This window comes from Hippocampus guttulatus, chromosome 6 (genome assembly GCF_054856545.1).
Source record: "Hippocampus guttulatus isolate MCC_2025c chromosome 6, RoL_Hgut_1.0, whole genome shotgun sequence".
Lineage (NCBI taxonomy): Eukaryota > Metazoa > Chordata > Actinopteri > Syngnathiformes > Syngnathidae > Hippocampus > Hippocampus guttulatus.
In genome coordinates this window covers 4307359-4330543 of record NC_141266.1, presented here as the reverse complement: position 1 = coordinate 4330543, position 23185 = coordinate 4307359, and the positions used below count along the sequence as shown (strand labels likewise).

The following is a 23185-nucleotide window of genomic DNA, read 5'->3' as shown; positions in this document are numbered from 1 at the left end:
GCTGTCATCACCTTTTGTTTGAAGACACATTTTTGTATATATATATATATATATGTCCTGTCTTTCTTTCAGTTGAGGCTGACAGTAGCTGAGGCAGTGGGCTCAATGTGCCATCTGATGGCTAGCGATAAACTGGAGGAACACATCCCCAAGCTCATCCCTGCCATTCTGTCCTTGTATAAGAAAAACAACGAGCACTACATCATTAGCAAGGTGCCCCTGAGTTGCAACACCAGTAATTTTGGCTCTTAAGATTTCAAAGCAAGGCTCATGAATGCTAAGAATCAACATCTTTTCTTTCTTTAAATTGTAATTAGGGATGTGTACGGATGGATACCTTTATTTGGTACGGATCCATTTGGGTTGATATTACCGAGCACCTATTCACATAAAATCAAACAGGATCGTGTTTCGATTCCAAAGCGTGTCTTTCTATCTTGTGACTGTGCAGGAGTCGAAGATTTGGCGCTTTTAATTTAATTTAATTTTTTACAGAAAAGTGTAAAAAGGAACTTTAATGTAATTCATAGAGTTCATCAACAGACCGATCGATTGTAGGATTTAGTGCCATCTAGCGGCGAACAAAATAGAACGTAACGACCTAAACTCTTAGCGTGCATTCTGAAGCATGCATCCTACGATTCCTCAGAGAGACCACGCTTCGCAAGCCTGCCACCAGTTTCTTCAGCAGAGGTGCAAGTAAAACGTCATCCCAAATGACTTCTAGCACTGTATTCTCTCAAGTGCATGCGTGGCATTTGCTGCAGATGCTGTAGTCATAATGTTGAGAAACTACGTTTGCTAAATTGGTTTTCTTCAGGTATCCTTACCAGAAAGATGGTGGCGAAACATGGCGGCCTCCTGTTGTAATTAGTAATTACTTCACCTGCAATTACAGTAAAAAAAACAAGACAATGTGATAGAACATACATTTTTTCGTAAGTGATTGAAATTAATCGTGGCTTTTTGAAATAATTAACATTGAAAAAAAATCAACCAATTTTTACACACTGTCCCTTTAAGAACATTGGAAAGGCACCCATGTAACACGTGTACTGTTTGCTTTTCCGTTTGCTTTTTGGTTTTTCGGCCCAGAGCACCGCAGCGCATCCTTGCTTACTTGTTGCGGCTGCTGCTGAAAGTGGGTGCGCAGGCGGAGGCTAGGGGAGGCCGACCTTGCCACGTCCTCGCTCAGGTAGCATTAGAAATACCGCATTCGCCAGAAGGCCTGTTGCCTTCTTGTGGGGCTGCGGTGTGGTAGGTGGTGTTATTCGTGGCAGCGCAGTGGTGGAGCCGGGGCGTCACGGTCTCGCTGATGAGCTGGCGCACCGGTGCAGGAGCGCACTTGGGAGCCCATCCCTAATTATAATTATATTTGGTTAAATCTTTGATAACAATTGTAACATAACAATTGTAGAACTATAATGATGTTGATAATTGACCTATTTCAAAGAAGTACATTTTTTTGTTGTCGTCTTTCATCTCCCCTTTTATGTATAGAGTCTTTGCCATGTTCTTGATGCTTCTGTGAACATGGGAAGCAGGGTGCTGGAGACTCAACTGGACAATCTGCTCTTTGCACTGCATCAGCAGGTAACATGGTTCATTAGAGCCTTTAGTTCTTTGAGATATGTGAAATGTTTGACTGATAAATGGGCAGATGCGATAATACAGTTCTTCCCTGTTTGGTGCAATTTCATTGCACTGTATTGTCGCTCAGCTGTTCAGGACTCTAAATAATGACGTGCAATTTTGCTAATCAATGACTTCAATTGAGGAGCAACTTACTAATATTGAGGAGCAATTTTCCGTTTGTTAACCATAGGGTTTTATTGACCAATACAACTACGAAATTATAACGAGGAGGTTGAATGCAGAGCTGCAGCTATAGAATATTTTAGTATTCAAATATCCTACCGAATATTCTGTGGTTAAACTCAACTTGAGGAACTAGCGTTTTAGAATGCAACACAATCATATCATAGGTTCATGGCTGTGAGTTTGAGTTTTATTCTTTGTACTAGTAGAAGTTTTGAAAGTGTTCATGGTTAAAATGAAGACACCTCAAGAGCAAACAGTAGAAATGGTAAACTACAGTAAATGTTGATTACCGGTAATGTTCTCATCAACTACAGTAAAACTGCTTAGATGGTTCATTTGTTCGATAATAATCCTCAAGAAGGATTTGAAGGACGATTAAGCTCAGTCAGTCAGAGAATTTTCTCGGTTTTGTTTGATGCGAAATATTAATGAATTACAGGAATATAATAAGATAAGTAATAAAATTAAGTATTCGATGGTAATATAATTAGGTTAACTTATGCTGTCAGGTAATAGCAACTCATTTCAAAAGCAGAACAAAGTGGCCTCAATTAGAGTTAGGTGGTGGTCATCGTGGGTCATTACTTGTGTATATGTTGGGCCTCAAATGACTCCCCGGTGACATCACAAACAGACTGTCATACGCGAACTGTGGCTCATGCATTGATTCAGAAGGTATAGTTAGTAGTAAGGAGAACTAATATGAACTGCACGACCATCGACACACAATACGCATATCCCAATAAAATGCGTCAATTTTGGTGCAAAGACAGTCTAACACATTGGCCACGCAGATTTATTTATTTATTCAATATTCGGAACAATCACGGCGCATTACCGGTGCACAAATTAGTGATCAATGATTTCCGTGACGTTTGGCAGCTCTGCATTTTGCCGTATACAGTCCCGCATTTTTGCCATACTGTATACCGTAAAATCCGTACCGCAAAATGTGAATGACATGTATATACAGTACACGCATGTACAAAACCTCTGAGTCATTTGCCGTTTTTTTTTCTGAATACAGTTCTTTGGGAAAAAAACGTGACGTACATAAGCCGCGATAAATGAAGCGCGATTTAGCGAGGGATTACTGTATTTCGCAACAGCTCCGATCGCTCGCTGCAATTGCAGACTTCTGACCACTGACAACGTCTGGTAATTCAGATCATGCGCAACTGTAGGTTAAAGGTGACCTGCTTTTTAATTTTGTTTTGGAATCCTTTTTTATTTATTGATAGGATGCTTAGCGTGCAGTGTACACTAACCCCCTATCCCCACCCGAATCCGATTTCCCTCTACACGAGGGGTCTCTAACTCAATTTTCCTGGGGGCCGCTAGAGCCTGGGTGAGGCTGGGCTGCATCAGGCTTACCAAAAAAAAAAAAGATGTATTCTTCAATGCTTTTGCTTCTGCTATACCCTACACCAGGGGTGCCCATTACGTCGATCTACCGGTAGATCTAAGACAGGTCCCAAGTAGATCAGAGGAGTGTCAAGGAGGAAAAAAAACAAACAACCATTTGTGTGTCTTGGTACATGTTAGTAATTTTTTTTGTGTGTGTTAATGTACGCTGCACCCTAATCATCCTATCAGTCTCATTTTCACAAAAAAAATATTTAAAAAATAAAATAAAGCAGGTAAATCTTGAATTTACGATGGCGCATGATTACGTCACCGGAAGTTGTTAGCGCTCAGCAGTCTGCAATTGCAGCTTGTGATCAGAGCTGTTGCGCTCTATCTTTTATCGTCATTATTCTCATTCAGAGTTTGCTTCGTGTACAATTCACCGAGGGCACAGGCAAAGAATAGGAATCTAGGAGGGCCCAGGGAAGCACTTTAAAACGGTACGTGTGAGCTACGATAGTTAACAGGCTGCAAAAGTGCATCGCATGCCTCAGTTTCAGGCTGTTTCTCATCATAGTGCGTGTGTGCGTGCGTGCGCGCGCGCACGTGTGCGTGCGTGTGTGCGTGCCGGTAAGGGTAGATCCCGGGAGGTTAGTTGATCGAAAAGTAGGTCTTCGGTCCAAAAAGTTTGGGCACCCCTGCCCTACACTTTTTCAGTGCTTTGGTTCCGGTTTTCTACAAGAAAAGCTCTGATAAAACATCCCACTGTTCTCAAATATCTTAATTTTTATTTTTCTTCACAAAGTAAGATGACAAAAATAAATAAATCAAAGAACTTAATTTCCACTGGTACCAGATCGGCCCAGGGTCCTACGCCTGCATATGACGTGAAGCATGGCACAATTACTGATTGGTTGAAGGTCAGAAACCATGTAAACACAAAGTGTTTGTAGTGGCGATTTAATATTAAATTAAAGTTTGAAAGGTTCTGACCTTGGCTCGCATGGAGCTAACGCTAACACGGACACATAAACATAAAACTTCGCTTGTGTGTATGGAATAGTGCTAGCTCAGTGTTAGCGTTTTAGCACTCATTTTCCCCGTTCTTGTGCATGTGTAACATGAGGTCTGGTGCTTCGGAGCACCTGGCTCCGGTGACGGCCACACTGGCGTCTTGTTTATCTGTTGAAATGTGTATTCAGCAGCAGCGGGTTGTTTAAATCTGTGGTTTACATGTGAATTCAAGCTGGTGCGGGGCACCGTAGGCACAGTCAGGTTGCTGCTATTATCCGGGTGCTCCTAAGCTGTCTGCCTTCGAATCAGACAGACCTACCGGTAACTATTTAGCACTGAGGTAGTGCTAACACATACAGCATCCTTATCAAACTCGCACCGGCCACATAAACATTAAACTTTCATATCAAGGTGGGGGCCTCAAACTAGCGCCCTCCGGGCCGCGAGTTTCAGATCCCAGCTCTACACCCCTCGACTAGTCAAACGCGATGGACTGGTTGGGCACCCTTGGTCTTGGTACTGGTGAACATCTAACAATGTGAAACACTCTTGTTTCTTATTAAGCCCCCTTTATAATACCGCCCTCCCCTCAATTCGAGATTCATTTATTTATTTATTTGCAAAGAAATGTGTCATTCATGGGATTGTACTATAAACGGCCATTTATAGTTTTGAGTGTCAGTGATTGAGGTGCAAAATATTTATTTTGACTTGCAAACTGCGATGCGAATCCACTTATTTTGAGCGTTGATGTTCACAATTAACAATGCTCGGTCTTTATCCTTTATTCCCTGTTTTGTGATTGGTAGTGCCTTTTTAACTTTTACAGTTTTACAGTATGTGTGAAAGTGTTTTTCTCCCCTCAGGTGTCCACCTCTGCCGATTACAATAACCCTCCTACAGTCAAGAACCACAATGAGGTTCTTCGTTGCTTCAGTCTGCTAGGTAGCAAAACATTTTCCTTTTTTTTTTATTCACGGTATACAGACAATTGTGTTTATCAGCTGTAATTGTATTTCTGTATTTCTATTGAGTCACAAGAACAATAATGAGATCCACCTGTGTTTGGCGTCAGACATGTCACTTTGAGTATAATCATATTAATTGAGCCTTAGTATAATCAATTTTCACTCTTGATGATTTTCACTCTTGACACATTTGTCTACACTTTTAAAATCTCATTTTTATACTATTTTGGTCACAGTTTGTGGATTTTGATGCTTGAATATCTTTTGACCTACATCTTCTATTCTAGCAAACACCTTCCCCGACCGAGTGGTCATGTTTGTTCTTCAGAGGCTTGAGAACAGCAATGAACGGAGTAGGTTTGGCTCCCTGGCTGTCCTGCGTCACCTCATCAACTCGAGCAGTGAGCAAATCCACCATTTCTATCCCTCACTGATCCCGTTCATATTTCTTATTTGGGAGGAGCATTTTTAAAGTTTAGTATGTGTTTAACAGTTTCCTGTGACAACTCAGTGGTGTGGTTCTCATGGGTGCATGTGCGCCTCACCGTCAAAAGGTTCTGAGTTCAAATCACAACTCAGTCTCTCTTGTGTGGAGTTTTGCATATTCTCTGCTTCTGCTCACATTACAAAAACCTGCATGTTGAGTTAAGTGAAGACTCTAAATTGTGCATAGGTGTGGATGTTGGTGTGAGAGGTTGTTGCACTCTGATCTGTTGGCAACAGGTCTCGGGTGTACCCGCTCAAAGTCAGCTGAGATCGGCTCCATCTCAAATGTGACCGTAATGAGATTAAAACTGTGTATAAACTAGATGGATGAATGGATGGAAGTGTTCTACACTTCTTGTACAACTTCCCTGTTTGTTTATGTGATAATCTGTTACTAGTGTAAATGTGTTGCAGCATCCATGATGGAGAGTAAGAAGCTTCTGATTCTAGCCAGCATTAGGCAACCAATGGCTGACCACAGTAACAAGGTAACACATGTTTAGATTCAGAATACTGATTGTCTTCTAGACAACCATGAACTCTGTCTCTGGATTTAGGTTAAGAAGCGTGTGGTCCAGGTTATCAGTGCAATGGCCCACCATGGTTACTTGGAGTTGGATGGAGGCGAGTTACTGGTGCGATTCATAGTGCAACACTGTGCATTACCGGACACATATCAGGTATTTATTATTATTATTTTTTTAATGAATCTGAGACACATTTAAGTATTTCCTATATATGCACAGTCCCCTCCACAAGCATTGGACTGGCCTGGTCAGTTAATTTGGCTTTTGTTCGTTACTTGGGTTTCAGATGAAACGATGAATGTCAGATGAAAGTTCAGACTTCTAGCCTTTATTTCATGGTATTTACTGTACATCTGGATATACAGCAAGGTCAATTCCTTTGTTTTTGCTGTATAGTTAAGACGTTTCGGTTTCAGATCAATAGATAAATATGAGACGCAAGTTCAAAAGTCCAGGTTTTATTTCATGGTACAGTATTTACATCTAGATTTTTGTTTGTTTGTTTGTTTGTTTATTGAACATAAAACATATATACAGTAATAATTTGACAGAAAATAAGGTAGATAAAAAAAAGTAAAAAGAAAGAAATCAATCTTCATTCAACACAGTTATTATGTTCAAGGGAGTAGGAAGAAGTAAAAAACTTATCTAGTCCTACCCCGTTATGTGATTATATCTAATAAATCATTTTTATATCAATCAGAAAAGAAAAAAGTAAGAAGAAAGAAGTCTCCATTAAGGCTCATACTTTACCCTTAACCGTGATATTTTTACAACTTTTGGTTTGTATCGGGATTATATACTTCCACACCCTGACACTCTTGTGTCAATTTTCTCTTGTATTCATAATGGATATTTATATACCTTTCTCTATTTATCAACTTAGTTCTGATTTATCATTATATTTAATGTTTTGAATTTATCATTTTAACTCTGATTGATGTAGGTTGTTTGTACTATTTTTTTGAATTTGTTTTTGAACTCAGCGAGCGATTTACTCATTTTCAGGTCCGTTTCGAGATTATTCCACAGATTAACACCTTTGATAGATACCCTTCTTTGCTTGATGTTTGTTCTTGTTTTGAGTTTTTTGAATAAGTTGGTACCTCTTAAATCATAGCTGCTTTCTCGAATTTCGAAAAACTTCTGAATGTTTTGGCAGAGCAGGTTATTGTGTGCTTTGTACATTAATTGGGCGATTTTAAAGTCAACCAGGTCATAAAATTTCATCGTATTTAATTTGATAAATAGTGGATTTGTGGGTTCCGTATATTTTGATCTATTAATAATTCGAATTGCTTTTTTTGGTAGGTTGAGAATAGGGAGTGTGTTTGTTTTGCAGGCATTTCCCCATATTTCCACACAGTAGGTCATATATGGTAATAATAATGAAGTGTATAATGTGTACAAAGATCTCTTATTTAGCACTTCCTTGGTTTTGTAGAGGATCCCTACGGTTTTGGCTATTTTTCTTTTTACGTTATCGATATGTGGCTTCCAACATAGTTTTGAGTCTATTACTAATCCGAGAAACTTGGTTTCATACGCTCTTTCTATCTCAATTGAGTTTACCATAATTTTAGCTTGGTGTTTGATTGGTCTTGTGCCAAAAACAATGAACTTCGATTTTTTCAGGTTAAGTGACAATTTATTTCTGTCGAACCAGTTTTTTAATTTGTTTAATTCGTTTTCTACGGTTGTCAGGAGCCGTTTCAGATTTATTCCAGAACAGTAGAAAGTTGTATCATCAGCAAATAGGACACATTTAAATTGTTTTGAGACCTTGCAGATATCATTTATATATAAGATGAATAGTTTTGGACCAAGCACTGACCCCTGAGGAACTCCGTGAGTGATTTTCAGTTGAAATAGATGTAGATGTAATAAAAACACCTCCAGGCAGAGCACCTTTTGCTTGAAGCCACCAACTTTTCAAGTGAGCAAATGTATTAGAACATAATTATTAAAGTGAATAATCTGAATCACATTTATTAGCCAAGTATATAAAACGCAAGTAATTTACTTTCCTAGTCATAACCCATCCAAAGGATCATAAACAAAACAATGACCAATAGAGGGAGCCAGAATGGGAGCATAGTTTGAGCCTGAGAAATAACTTTAGCACATGCGGCGTACATTTAAAAGACGTATAACAAATCTCGAGACTTTACATGTAATGAGTGGGGAGGATTGTCTCCGTGAAAACATCCTTGGCATATCAAGCTTGGGAAGGACAGGTTAGGAGCTGATAGGTCCTATCGTCTGTGCAAATTTTTCATCCAGGGCAAAGTCCAGAAAACAGTTGTTTCGGGAACAGGCCATCAATTATTTCAGACAGCCCTGAAAGTCTTTTAGCTTGTGACTCTCAATGGCATCAACTTGCCGAATCCTCGATCAGTTTTTCAAGGCTGGATGTAAATTACTCCTTGTTCTTTTCCATTTTGCGAAGAGACTCCAAATCCACATCACTTTGCGTTTGAAATTGGTCAACACATGAGCCTTGAGTGTTGATCCCCCACCCTACACCTTCCATGAAGACCAAGGGTCTAAGGCAGGGGTGGCCAACCCGCGGCTTGCCAGCCGCATGCGGCTCTTTGGTTGGTTTAATGCGACTTACGGGCTTTCACATGACAAGGGTCGAAAACGCCTCCGTGGTGGCGCTGACATTCAAACAATGGCGCTATGTACAGCAGTACTTATGATGTCAGCGTATCGTCAATCCCCTTATTTGATTGACATACAGGGCAACCAGTCAGATGACAACTGAATCACCTCTCATGCGCAAAGAACGGCGCTAAGCTAGCCAGCGAATTACCTCTGATTTTAAGTCCACTTGAGGGGTGTTCACACGGCACACATTTGCTCCGGCGCTACACCGATGTATTTTGTTGCAATATATTTTACTCTGGAGCAAATTTTGTGGAGTGGTCACACGTACAAAGCCGCTGAGCGTGTCAGCTCCACTTGCGGTCACATGGCAGTTTCTGCAGCGGAGCAAAACGACAGAAAAGAGAGCTGTCGTGTTGGTTCTTTTTAAATCGTATACACAACTCAAGCGACTACTGGACAGGCACGTCCTTCTCCTTCTTCTGCTCGAGAGTGACCGCCCCCGAAAACGTAAATCAACGATGACTTCAATGACACTCAGAAAAGCAAACATCTAATACGCCAAACAGAAAATCAAGAGAGGAAATCACAAAATAAATTCTATGGGGGGCGGGCGGTTGTGAACACACAACAAAGGAACAAACTACACAAACAACTCCGAGACAGTCCAGTCTCCTACAAAAGGAAAGATGACGTTTGGGGACTACCCCCCCCCCCCCCCCCCCCGTTCTAGTTGAGATGGTATTACTTACTGGCTTACTGTTGCTAGCCATGTCTTGTGTCGTTATTAAACAAACACATGACTGAAGTCCGACAGAGCCCGAAAACAACACATTCTCGCCATACGTAATCAACTCTTCTCGAGCATTTGCTCTGGAGCAAATCGGAGATTTCACACGTGCAAATTTACATCGGTGCTGCTTCGCAAACCAGCATTTGCTCTGGAGCAAATTTTTAAACCACCTCCCTGAGGTGGATCAAATTTGCTCCGGTGTAAGCTGTTTTCCGGGGCTACGCCGGAGCTAATTTGCACGTGTGAACGCTCTACTGGCGCAGCGCCGGCATAGCACCGGAGCAAATCTTGCCGTGTGAACACCCTTTTGGACTCAATGTCCGCCACCTCCCCGGGATGTGGATGAAGTTTTGCCGGAGGTGGGAGTTGAAACTCTTTCTGGCGGCGGATTCTGTCAGACCTTCCTAGTAAACCCTCACAATACGTTTGGGTCTGCCAGTTTGGACTGGCATCTTCGCCCACAACCACAAAGTCGATCATCGATCTGCGGCCAATGGTGTCGTTGAGCCATGTGCACATATGGACACCCTTATATTTGAACAGGGTGTTCATTTTGGACAGTCTGTGACGAGCTCAGAAGTCCAGTAACAGAACACTGCTTGGGTTCTGATCGGGGGACACAAATTCATGATGCAATGAAGATTAAGTACACAAGTATTTGTCTTTTCTACTGTAATTCTGTTTGTGCTTGTCTTCCTACAGCATGGACAGAAACCTGCAGATCCAGAAGAGGTAACAAACGAGTCACTGAGGACAATGTGTGACAACACCCTTCATCTACTGACAACAACTGTTGGACGTTTGGCTGATGTATGTTAAGTACCAGTCACTCCATTGTACTTGTACATGTCTATTATAAGTACTGATTTTTTGACCAGGTAACTCATATATACATTTTCTTGACAATGTTGTTTTAGGTGCTTTGGCCAAAGCTGCTCTACTACCTTACCCCACAACAGTACAGCAATGCCACCACTCCACTGTGTAAGAGTCTGATTGTACTTGGCAATAAAAAGAAAGACAACAAGGAACCCACCTTCAATATAGACTTTTCACAGGAAGGTAGGTGCAACATTAACTATCTTTGTTAATATGTACAGTATGGCATAAGTACGGGATGTGAAATCTAAACCCTAATATAGAAGAATACCGTGAGCAATTCACACACTCTTAGGCATATTTAAAAATGTCGTCATGTGTGATTAATCTTACTAACTTAACCCTCTCTATTACATATCTGGATTTGGTCATTTTTTGTACATAATAGCAAGTTAAATGTTTTTTCTCTCTTGTAGTCAATCTTCCTTCACCTCAAACACTGATGATCAAACTGCTAGTAAGTACAAGCCCCATGTGATCACACAAATGGAAAATCAAAAGTACAAAGTGCTTTTAGTTAGTTGATATCAAATCCCTTAATATCCACTCGAACTTAATAGGGTTTTAACGGAGTAACATTTAGTCCTGATTCTGAAAATAAATGTGTATGTAGCTTCTATTCACCATACCTATCTATGTTTGATGTTGCCTCATTCCAGGTCAATGCAGCATTTCCATTCAATAGCAGAGGTCATGGAGCTCCATCACTCTCCCTCCTACAAATCCTCTCTGTTAACATTCACCGCAACACAGAGGCTGTTTGGGACCAAGAGATCCCCCCTCTTTTGACAGTACTGGAAGGTAAGATGTTTCCTGACAAAAAAAATGATCTACTACTGCATGAAAGTAATCGTTAAACCAAGCAAGCTTAAAGAAGACTGTTTGTTTTTAAAAAATTATCATTATTATTATTAGTATTTTTTTGACTTTATCTGTCAAACTCAAATGTTTATGTGCTTCTTGTCCTTTTTCAGAGACAACTGCAGAGGACCTTAATAAGAAAAGCTGGAATGAAAATCTTTTGCAGGTGGGTTTTTGAAGTGTAAGATTATGTACACTTCAGTAAATTAATTACAGTCAAACCTCGGTTTTCGAACATCTCTGTTCTCGACCAAATCGGTTTTCGACCAAAAATTTCGAGTTTTTTATGCCTTGGATTACGACCGAAAATCGGTTCTCGACCAAACTGAGCGCACTTGAATGCACCACTTGACTCCTGTCGCCTTCCTGGCACGACGAAGTGACACTTCCTCGGGTAGACGAGGAAGTGACGCTTCCTCGTGTAGCGTTCCATTGTAAGCAGACGTGTTCAATAAAGATTTTTTTTTTTTTTAAAGAGTGTGATTTCGGTTTTCGAGCAAATCGGTTTTCGAACAGCCTTCTGGAATAGATTATGATCAAAAACCGAGGTATGACTTTACTAATATCCTACAGTCTGAGGTATAACCATTGTTTCCTTTTGAACTGGATAACCTTAATTAACGTGTATTTTAGAATATCGTCACTGTCAGGCGGAATCCTCTGTCAAAATTTGGACATACTCATTGCCCCCCAGCTCAGTGCCTGTGCATGGGCGTTCGACCCGGTGGATGAGAGGGTAGCTTCCCTACACCTTTGGGGTGAGTGGCCAGGTCCTGACTGTTGTTTGTGCCAATACACCAGGCAGCAGCTCAGAGTACCCACCATTTGAGGAGTCTTTGCAGGGTGTGCTGGAGAGCACTTCCTATGGGGACTCCCTCATTCTATGGGCGACTTTAATGCTCAACATGGGCAATGACAGTGAGACCTGGATGGGCGTGACTGGGAGGAATGAATGGCTTCACCCAGTCAGAACCCGAATGGTGTTTTGTTATTGGACTTCTGTGGTCGTCACAGATTGTCCATAACAAACAGAACACCATGTGCACTCGATGACAGAAATCCCTTGGCCGCAGTTTGATGATTGACTTTGTGGTCGTGCCATCGGATTTGTGGCCACATTTTGGACAATCGGTTTAAGAGAGGGCCGACGCTGTTAACTGGTCACCACCTGGTGCTGAGTTTGCTCTGATGGTGGAGGACAATGCCGGCCCCACCTGGCAGAACCAAACCTTTTGTGAGGGTTTGCTTTCTGTCAGAATCCCCTGTCAGAAAGTGTTTTAACTCCCACCCCCTAAGGAGACAGGGAACATTGAGTCCAAATGCATCCTGCTCTGTGACTATTGTTGAGACAGACGATTGGAGTTGTGGCCCAAAAGTGGTCGGTGCCTGTTGTGGCGTGAATCCCCCAACCCGCTGGTGGGCACAGGCAGTCAGTGATGCTTATCAAGCCTTGGGGACTCCTGAGGCAGGTGACGGGTACCGGGTGGCAGAACACTGCTTCGGTACTTACCGAGGCAAAAACTCGAGTGTGGGAGGAATTCTTCTTCTATCACTGTGAATGAAGTCATAGATGTGGTTAAAAAGCTCCTTGGTAGTGAAACCCCGTGGATGAATGAGATCTGTCTGGAGTTCCTGAAGGCTCTGGATGTTGTGGTACTGTCCTGTTCAACAGTCCCTTTTTTTTTTTTTTTTTTTTTTAAGAGAGGGTGTGTTTCGACTACAGAGGGATCACTCTCCTCAGCCTCCCTGTAAGATCTATTTAGGGGAGCTGGAGGGGAAAGTCAATTGGAAAGTTGAATCTCAGATTCAGGAGGAACAGGGTAGTATTCTTCCCGGCCGCAGAGCAGTTGACCAGCTCTACACAGTCTGCAGGGTCCTTGAGGATGCATAGGATTCAGTCCAACCAGTCTGCATGTGATTTGTGGCCTTGAATAGACTATTTCTCTCTGAGTTCTGTGGTGGGTGCTTTGGGAGTATGAGGAACCAAACCCCTGATCAGGCTTTTTGGTCCCGATACCACCGATGTCAGAGTTTGGTTTGCATTGGCGGCAGTATGCCGGATTCATTTCCGGTCAGAGTTGTACTCCACAAAGGCTGCCCTTGGTCACCAATTTTGTTCATAACCTTTTATGGACAGAATTTCGAGGTGCAAGCTGAGGCATTGAGTGGGTCCGGTTTGGTGGCCTCAGTATTGCATCTCTGCTTTTTGCTAATGATGTGGTGCTGTTGGCTTCTTCAAGCTACGATCTCCAACTCTCACTGAATCGGTTTGAAGCCAAGTGCAGAGTGTTTGGGATGAAAGTCGGCACCCCCAAATCTGAGACCATTGTCAGAGTAGCAAAAGGGTGGAGTGCCCTCTCCGGATCGCGGATGACACCTTGCCTCAAGTGCAGGAGTTTTAAGTATCTTGGGGTCTTGTTCACGAGTGATTGCAGGATGGAGCGGGACTTTGACAGGCAGATAAGTGCAGTGTACTCTGTCTCGGTCGGTCATGACGAAGCTCTTGATTTACCAGTCGATCTACGTTCCTCCCCTCACCTATAGTCACGAGCTGTGGGTTGTGACCAAAAGAACGAAATCCCAGATACGAGCGGCCAAAAGAAATTTCTTCTGCAGAGTGTCCGGGCTCTCCCTTTGAATAAGATGAGAAGCTCGCTCATCCGGGAGGGGCTCTAGAGTCGCGCCGTTGCTCTTCCACATTGAAAGGAGCCAGATGAGGTGGTTCGAGCATTTGGTTAGAATGCCTCCTGGATGCCTCCCTGGTGATGTGTTCCGCGCATGTCCCTGAACACACTGAAGAGATGATGTTTCCTGGCCGGCTGTGGGATCCCCGGGGAAGAGCTGGAAGAAGTGCCTGTGGGGAGAGAATTCTGGACATCCCTGCTGAAGCTGCTGCTCCCGTGACCCCATCCCGGATCAGCGGTAGAGAATGAATGGATGGATGGATTGACCAATCAATCTGAAGTCTCAAAAATGGCTTACACTCTTTGACGATGCAGTGTGAAAAGTGATATTTTTGGTGATGTAAGGATTCCACCTGATGCCAGTGATATGGTTTTGCACTCAGAATCATGATGATTGTTCGTATATATCTTTTATCAAAGTTTTAAGTTTGAAGGAAATGCAATTTCACCATATGGGTATGTCTCCAGCTCCTGGCTAAAACATTGGTGGCTGTTGAAGATGACAAGTGGGTCTGCCAGTTTGCAGCAGAAGCAACAAGTTATCTTTCCACCTATAACAATGCTTTGGACGAGAAGGTACACGTCTACTTCCTTAAAGGCTGAACCCATTGCAACATGAAGTAATATTTTTAAATGTTTATTTTCTTTCCTTGACAGAGCTTCCTGTATCAGTGTATTGGAGTGACCCTCCAGCATTCTTTTAACAAGGACTTTGTTAAAAAACAATTGCAGGAAATCCTCCTCATAGCACGACACAATGATGCTGTTGAAAGAGAGGTACTGTCAATTTTAAGTTATTACATTCTCATGAGCTGGATTTGCCGAGAGCAATTGACTCGACTTAAACTTGGAGTTCATATCTCAAATAATTCCAACTTTTGTGGGGTTGAAGCACTGAGCCGAAATGACAGCTCGATGGGTGCTTGCCAATATTGAATATTAATAAACACTGTATTTAATGGTCATCTATTTTATAATGTGAAAGTTCATCTTCAGTAAACATTGTAATATTTGAGTAAATAGCACATTAAAAAACTGGAACAAAAAACAATCAGATTTTGGTATTCATTTTGAAAATGACTACAACTGAGAAATAAACTGTTCTTTCTCAATAAATGCGGTTGGATAGATATATTTAGTAGTTTACGAGCAGGAAAGTAGAACATTTTGATTTGAATCTTTCCCATAAGTTTGACAAAATTGTACTGGATTTGAATAAATTGAACGTAAGTAATTTGGTTTCCTCATTTGGCAGGGTGTGGCCCTGGGCATTGGCTTGTGTGCCAACAGTCATTTAGAAGGAACTCTGGCCAAGCTTGACGAGTTTGGAAAGTCTGATGCATTCAAGAAATCCCCAAGTATCTTCAACCTGCTCAAAGTAAAAGATATTCCATCCTTCCATCCATTTCTCATCATTTGACGTAATCAGTTGATCCTCAATTTCTCTGTCTCCTTAGGATCGAAATGAGGTTGAGACGGAGAAGGTAAAAAGTACTTTAATCTTGTGTTACGGTCAAGTGGCCGTGAATGCTCCTCCAGAAAAGATCCTCAATCGCATTGATCAAGACATTCTTCGCTGCATCAGTAAACACTTCAACACAAAGGTAATACAAAGACTGTGGTGATACACAATGGAAGAAACATTTTTTAAAATTTAGTCTGTATTTTTTCCTCCATAATCAATATCTTAGCATTCTTTTTTTCAACAGTAGCAAAATCTTACAAATTTAGTTTGTATGTTGCAGCCGTTTTTTTTGTTTCTAATCTTGGGTTTCAACCTTAATATTTATATTTGGCCTTGTAACTATAATACCTCTATTTCATACAGGTTCTTGGGATTAAAGTAGAGACAAAGGTATTGTCACAGGGATAGAGGGGCTAAATTGATGTGTCATAACTTCAAAGTTAACTTTCTTACTTTCCTGGTCTTTTCCCTTTTTCTGGTGGATACATTTGCAGTGATGCTGTCTTTGAAAATTTGCCTAAAGCTTAAAAGTCATAAATAAGTTTGTTGCATAAAGCATTTTCATTTGAAGCCAACTTTTTAACAACCTTACATTTTCAACTTCTCCACTCAAAGGGTATCATTTTGTCAGTGGTATTGGCACTATGATGGAGTATTTTGTTATGCATAAAATGCTTTATGGTTTGCTTTTAAAGTCTTTCTCTGTTGCTCATAAAAGTGAACAAAACAACCGTACAAAACATTTTGGACGAACTTCTTGCATCATTCATGGATCACGATTAATGAACAAGATCATTATTGCTTGTAATTGCTTTGTTTTCAACAATGTGATCTCTATCTCGCTCAAATTAAAATTCATTTCAATATCTAAAGTTCTGATTAGATTTTGGGGACTGCTCCATGAATGCTGAGCAGGCTACATTTCATTTTGTTCTTGACTCCTAACCGCTTGTTCTCAGCTTCAATCAGGTCTGTCACTTTCTAGACCAGGGGTCCCCAACCTTTTTTGCCCCACAGACCGGTTTATGTCAGAGGACCGGCATTTAAGGTGTGGCGGAAATGATACAACAAAATAATATGGTATGGCTGCATGAAAACTGTGGCGTTTTCGAAATATAATAACAATAAACACAAGGAGCAGCAATCTGGCCGCAACACTCTGATCACGATTGTAATGGTTAATGCCTTCAAAATACGATACAATGCAAATTCAAAGTGCATGAAAATGACGACTCGCCACAGCCCCGAGCTTGATTTTCTGCAACCCGACGGTCCCATCTCGTGGTAATAGGAGACAATGACACTTCAAGTGTGTGTTTTATGTCCAGTCTACTTCGTAATTTTGTTTTAGTCGCTGTTGCTGCAGAAAACCCCTGCCTCACACAGGTAGTAGCATGTCGGAAATAGCAACAGTGCTATTGTGGTGATCTCAGAATATTCAGCCATAACTTTAATCCAGTTGTCTCGAACGTCATTTAAGGCCACAGTCATTTGCGATCGCCAGCAGTTTTTTTACTCATTTTTTAGTCTTTTTTTTTTTTTTTGTGTAATCGGTCACGTGATGCAGAAGCGTGGTTTGACGCGGTTCAAGCGTGACAGAGACGGATGTAACGGAGAATCCGGTAATTTTTCTAAATAAAACATCTTTCGTATTCCGAAATAAATAAAACGGAATTAAGGCAAGTTCTTTCTGTGCGGCCCGGTACCAAATGCCCTGCGGACCAGTACCGGTCCGCGGACCGGCGGTTGGGGACCCCGGTTCTAGACCATAGAATGTTCGTGGCTGTTTAACTAACCTCCTCTCATCAACGCTGATTCAAGCTCTTCATCTACAACAACGGTGGCTCAATCTTAATGCTAGATTGTTTATGTTGCTCTTGATTCTAGCATTTACTTTTGCTTTGCTGTTTCTAAAATATGCTACTGGCGGTGGTGAACATTCTTCAGAACTGTGGCTTTTGAGCCTGTAAACAAAATCTTGATGTTTCTGTCCTTTCACCTTGCTCTCTTTTGTGTCCTACGTTTTCTGTGCCCGTAATTGTGTGTTTGTGTGTGTGGCCAAATCATAGGATTTGACAATGAAACTAAGTTTGATCCAGAGTGTTGGCCTTGTTGCCAAAGCCATCAGTGAGTGTGTAAAGAAACAAGGCTATGTCTTCTCCCGCAAACAAGAACTCATTGCTCTTATCCAGGTGAGTGAACAGCACTTTAATTTGCTTCATAAAGCAAATGATGAAGCATATGATTAGCGCGGCGTGTGCCTGACCGTCTACTGTGCTTAGTCCTTCCTCCTGGATGTTGCATGCTCTCTCCTTGTTTGCATGGTTGTCCGACAGGTACTCTTGACACCCTACTGTATTCCAAATACATGCGTGTTAGTTTAAATTCAAGATTTAATTGAGTGGGAATTTTTTGCCTGGGTGTGAAGTAACAATAGGGCCAAAATCAGAAAGAATTGCTTGATAACAGACGAGGAGCTCACATAAAATTGAATTGGTTGTTTAATTTCATACTTGATACGGTGAATTTATAAAAGCAGTGAAAAAGTACATTTTCACTAACGTCACCTTTAGTGGTTTTTACTATGCACATTGACCCTGCCCCAAATGTTTGCTAGTATAACTTTGGGGTGATGCTGCTCATCAACAAACAACAAGTACAACAATACCTTGTCACTTTTATTGGTTGATTAATTCTTCTCTGATTTGTTTTCTTGGACAGGATTTTATTAAGGCAGAACCTGCTGATGCGCTTCGGACTCCAGTGCGCCACCTGGTCATGAGCACTTGTGCCAACCTAATGTATCCTGCTATGTTCCTCAGGATTCTCACAGTTGAAGTAGACTAGCTATTGATGTTTAGTCTCTGAAACAAACAAACAAACATTTTTCCCCAACAAAGGTCTATTGACAGCGGATCTTGGCTAACTAAAGAAAACAGACCTGTGAAATTGATGTTATTACTTTCTGATGTGACACTCGTTTCATTTCCCCAGTGTTTTATCCTTTGACCTTTTAGTGCTTCAGGCCTCTCGACCCTGCACTGAGTGAGAATGAGACCTTTGACTTGCTGAAGGTGTGTGTGAACAGTGTGTTTTCTCTTCCACCTGAGCCGCACACTCCAGAGAAAATAACAAAAGAAGAAGAAATACTAGACCCCAAACAAAGAAAGGTGAACTCAGCACAATTTCACATTAAAGCTTGTATCCCACTTGGCATAGGTAGGAAAAAAATGTGGGTATATGTCAGAGTCCATCAAGGTTCGTTCAAGGTCGCAAATGTTCGCAAAACACTCACCAGATGTTCGCCAACAGTTTTGGTGTTGTCTCTTGTGATAAGAAAAGTACAGGTGAACATTTGTGACTTTGAACACACCTTGACGGGAACGGAACTTTCGCTGCCTTCGGAACACTCACATTTGTTCGCCGCTCAGTGGGATGGAGGCTTAATATACAACCTTGCACATGTACTACATTTTTATCACGCTATATTGTTAGCCAAACCAACACATCTTGTGTGCAGGCCTTGTACAAAGACACGTTGTCTTCACTGCATGAGTTACTGAGCAGTGTGCTTGGTAAGGATCCCGCGCCTGATAGTTTACAGAGTGTATTCAAGGTAGGCCTCTTATTTTTCTACCCCGTGTAGCTTTTCTCGTATTTTGTTACTTTGTAGCAATGGCAATAGTCATGATCATGAATTACTGACTTACTGTGCTCATAATAAACGTTGTATATTCAGTTCTCTATATATGTTCCGAAATGTCACTTCACATCGTTAGACATATGTAGTCCACTGACATTCATTAGGGCTGTCCTCATTTGTGCACCATCATTTCCAATGATTTTGTCTTAAAAAAATCCTTGTGAGCCAATCGCGATACTAGTCTTCACTTTCATGCGCAAGCAATGTGGAAAAACCAACATAGGTTTTATTCTATAAAACATTCATTTGTAACAAAGCCACTGTATACAAAACAAACCGACCGGAGAGAGATCATGGTCTCCACATACACTGTAGTTGCTTGAGATACATTGTGACTAAATACAATACAAAAGCCTGATGGTAAAATAATACACAACAACTCTGAGCTGCTAAAATTACACTGCATCAACTCTCTTGAATTAAACATTTCCTTGAGCAAAAGCCAGAGGAAATTGGCACAGAATAAAAAAAGGAAATTGTAGAATGAAATATCAGTTACTGTAGTATAAACTACAGTGCCTTATTTGGCGGGGGGTGGGGGGGGGACTTACTGTGAGATGAAAAGCTGAATGTCACTCATTTAAAAGCAATACACCTGACTGGCATTGGTTATTGTATTTGTTTCTTTCTTGTAAATGGAAATACAATCTATGACAAATCACTCGGGGTGCTCAACTAAGCATTGCATTATATATTGTCACCGCTTTTCTCTGGGTTTAAGTTCCACAAGATTTTTACTGTTTCTAAATGTGAGGTTTGAGACAAGTTAAGCTCATAAATGCCTCAAATTTGATTACCGGTAATTCCCAAATTTTTCATGTTTGTAATGCATCGTTTAATGGGATGTTTACCATAATACTCCTGAGGGGGATAAAATATATCCAATTTATTATTATTATTACATTTATTAATTAATGAATACATGCGTACAAGTTTAATACACAACCAAAGGTGAGTTTTGTAACAGTTGTTTACAGCGGGAAGACTTTGTCACATTTTTGCAAGTTTCAAGTTCATTTAATTGAAAGCCTAACTTGTATTCTGTCTTGTTGCAACCTAAAAATGAATAGGTAACCTTCATGTTTCCGTCCGTTGCGCTTTATTGTCTCTCATTGTCATGTCCTACACAGCACATAGAATGCTGGCTGACCTCAACACTAGACCACGAGAGAGAGAGAGCTATCTTGGCCACTGCTCACATGCTGACTCACTACTTGGACAATATGACAGTAAAGGTGAACACAGACTCGGGTGCCGCTTAACTGCATGACCCAACTGCTTTTGCAAGACATTTATTTGAGACTTTTCTCATGTGCTGCCTTGTCTAGAACATGATGTCCTTCCACAACCTTGGAGCTCTTCTGGGACGTCTGTCTCCACGCTGCTCCGACCCTCACCTCGCTGTCCGCACCACCGCCATTGACTGTGTATACATACTGCTCATCATCCAACTACGCTATGAAGGTGAGGACACATTTTTTTATTATTTTTTCATTTATTAACATTGTTCAACTTTTCATTTGTTATCTAATAGAAACCCAATTCCAATGGAGTTGGGATGTTGTGATAAAAACAAGATACAAATCATAAAGTTCAAACTGATGATCTTTGTTGTTTTTAGCAAATAATCATGAACTTAGAATTTTATGTCTGCAACATGTTAAAAAAAAGCTGGCATAGAGTCCTGTTTACTAATGTGTTACATCACCTTTTAACAGCATTCAATAAATGTTTGAGAACTAATTAAACAAATTGTTGAAGCTTTGGAGGTGGAATTCTTTCCCATTCTTGCTTGATGTACAGGTTCATCTGTTCAACAGTTTGATTTTATGCCTCATAATGAGCCACATAGTTTTAATGGGAGACAGGTCTGGACAGCATGCAGGTCAGGCTAGTATCCGTATTAATTCTCAATGTACTCCTTTACTATTTAGCCACGGTGTTGTATCATGTGCAGAATATAGTTTGACTGTCTTGCTGAAATAAGCAGGGGCATCCATGAAAAAGACGTTGCTTGGATGGCAACATGTTTCTCCAAACCTGTATGTACCTTTCAGCATTAGTCACTGTCACAGCCGTGTTAAGTACCTAGCATTGTCACGAACACAGTCCCATACCATCATATATGCTGGCTTTTGAACTTTGCGTCCATAACTGCCCACATGTTCTCTTCCTCTTTGGCCTGGAGGACACAACCTCCCCAATTTCCCCAAAATATTTGAGACCACAGAACACTTTGCATCACTCCATCTTGGATAGGCTCAGGCCCAGAGAAGCCAGCGGCATTTTTGGGTGATAAGTGGCTTTTGCTTTTCATAGTAGAGATTTAAGTTGCACTTAGGGATGTAGCGTCAAAATGTATTGACTGACATTGGTTTACACATTGATGTTGGGTTTTGATGAAGGATCAGAAGTAATGGACATTCAAAGTTGGTTTTACGCCTTGCCGCACGATTGGTTTCTCTGAAACTTTTGATGAAATTTCCTCGCAATTGTGCATTGAGGAACATTGTCCTTAAAACTGTTCAACTATTTTCTCATGCAGTTGTTCACTAAGAGGTGAACCTTGCCCCATCTTTGCTTGTGCATGACCAAGCTCCTTTTTTACCCAATCATGGCACCCACCTGTTCCCAATTAGCCTGTTTTACCTGTGGGATGTTCCAAACAGGTGTTTTTGTCCTTTTTGCCACCGGTCTCCGCTTTTTTAGCACGTGTTGCACCCATAAAATTCAAAGTTAATGATTGCTTGCTAAAAATAACAAAGTTGATCAATTTTAGCATGAAATATCTTGTCTTTGTAGTGTATTCAATTAAATATAGGTTGAGCATGTGATAATCATTGTATTCTGTTTTTATTTATGTTTAACACAACATCCCAACTTTGTTGGAATTGGGTTTGTATAGTGTGTTGGCTCTCTGGTTTATTTATTTATTATCCCCCCGCCCCCTTTCATTAGTTTCAGGTTGACATACATTGACAAAATGCTTGCAAAAAACGCAGCTAAAAAGGGTTCTTTCTCACCCATCGTCTAAGTTTCCATCAGTATTTCAGGCCGACCCACATGGGCCCAGTCCGTTATGCAGGCGCAGCACAGACATGCAGGCAAATAAAGAAAAAATAACACACACACACACACACACACACACACACACACACAGTGATCTGTGAAATGAAAACGATGTGGTACACATGTCATTGTATTCTGTGGGACTGAAAGGTAGACAACACTGTTTTCTTTATTTATAATTTGGCTGAGTGTCAGGTATGCGGCACCCGCTTCTGATGCGTTACCGGTAAGTCCGTTTTCGACGCCATTTGGCTGACTTGGACTGACTGGGCAAGCCTGAAATATCAATGAAAGCTCACTGATGGACGAAGGCACTGACAAATGACCACCTGTGGAACTAACCCAACTATGGATTTTACTGATTTACAATGCTTTGTGCACTGAGGCAAAGGCATGTTCAAACTGAAAACATGCCTTTTTCCAACTGTTCTGACTAAAGCATACATGATTTACAAAAAACGACTCTGCTGGATCTCTGGTGTACAGCAGGGTGCCCAAACATTTTTGACCAAAGATCTACTTTTCGATCAACCAACCTCCCGCAATTGACCCATTACCACGCATACGCACGCACGTATACACGCATGCCATGATGAGCAATAGCCTGACACCGAGGCACACGACGCACTTTTGCAGAATGTTGACGATCGTAGCTCACGCGTACCATTTTAAAATGCTTCTCTCGGCCCTCCGGATTCCCATTCTTTGCCCGACAAAACAAACTCTGAATGAGAATAATGATAACGATAAAAGATATAGCGCAACAACTCAGATCACAAGCTGCAACTGCAGACTGCTGAGCGCTAACAACGCAGTCACACATCACCGTAGGTTAAAGATGACCTGCTTTATTTTATTTTCTTTTTTAAAATACTTTTTGTGAAAGTGAGCCTGATAGAATGATTAGGGTGCAGTGTGCATTAACACAAAAAATATATTACTAACATGCACAGAGACACAA

General features: G+C 41.2%; 1 protein-coding gene across 2 annotated transcripts in view; it reads left to right on the top strand.

The window, feature by feature from the left end:
- The window catches only part of mroh1 (maestro heat-like repeat family member 1), a 40277-nt gene that overhangs the window by 6792 nt on the left and 10300 nt on the right, over positions 1-23185 (top strand). Inside the window, exons 8-29 of one of the 2 annotated variants that reach the window (XM_086113109.1) lie at positions 73-213; positions 1501-1593; positions 5049-5127; positions 5438-5551; positions 6051-6124; positions 6194-6316; positions 10266-10373; positions 10481-10625; positions 10859-10899; positions 11102-11243; positions 11417-11469; positions 14456-14563; positions 14645-14764; positions 15243-15365; positions 15445-15591; positions 15816-15842; positions 17522-17644; positions 18174-18253; positions 18478-18622; positions 18973-19068; positions 20286-20390; positions 20484-20619. In XM_086113109.1, coding sequence (XP_085969235.1) covers positions 73-213; positions 1501-1593; positions 5049-5127; positions 5438-5551; positions 6051-6124; positions 6194-6316; positions 10266-10373; positions 10481-10625; positions 10859-10899; positions 11102-11243; positions 11417-11469; positions 14456-14563; positions 14645-14764; positions 15243-15365; positions 15445-15591; positions 15816-15842; positions 17522-17644; positions 18174-18253; positions 18478-18622; positions 18973-19068; positions 20286-20390; positions 20484-20619 — 2323 coding nt within the window. The remainder of the gene's footprint in view (positions 1-72; positions 214-1500; positions 1594-5048; positions 5128-5437; positions 5552-6050; positions 6125-6193; positions 6317-10265; positions 10374-10480; positions 10626-10858; positions 10900-11101; positions 11244-11416; positions 11470-14455; positions 14564-14644; positions 14765-15242; positions 15366-15444; positions 15592-15815; positions 15843-17521; positions 17645-18173; positions 18254-18477; positions 18623-18972; positions 19069-20285; positions 20391-20483; positions 20620-23185) is intronic. The other variant, XM_086113110.1, reaches the window with a different exon arrangement.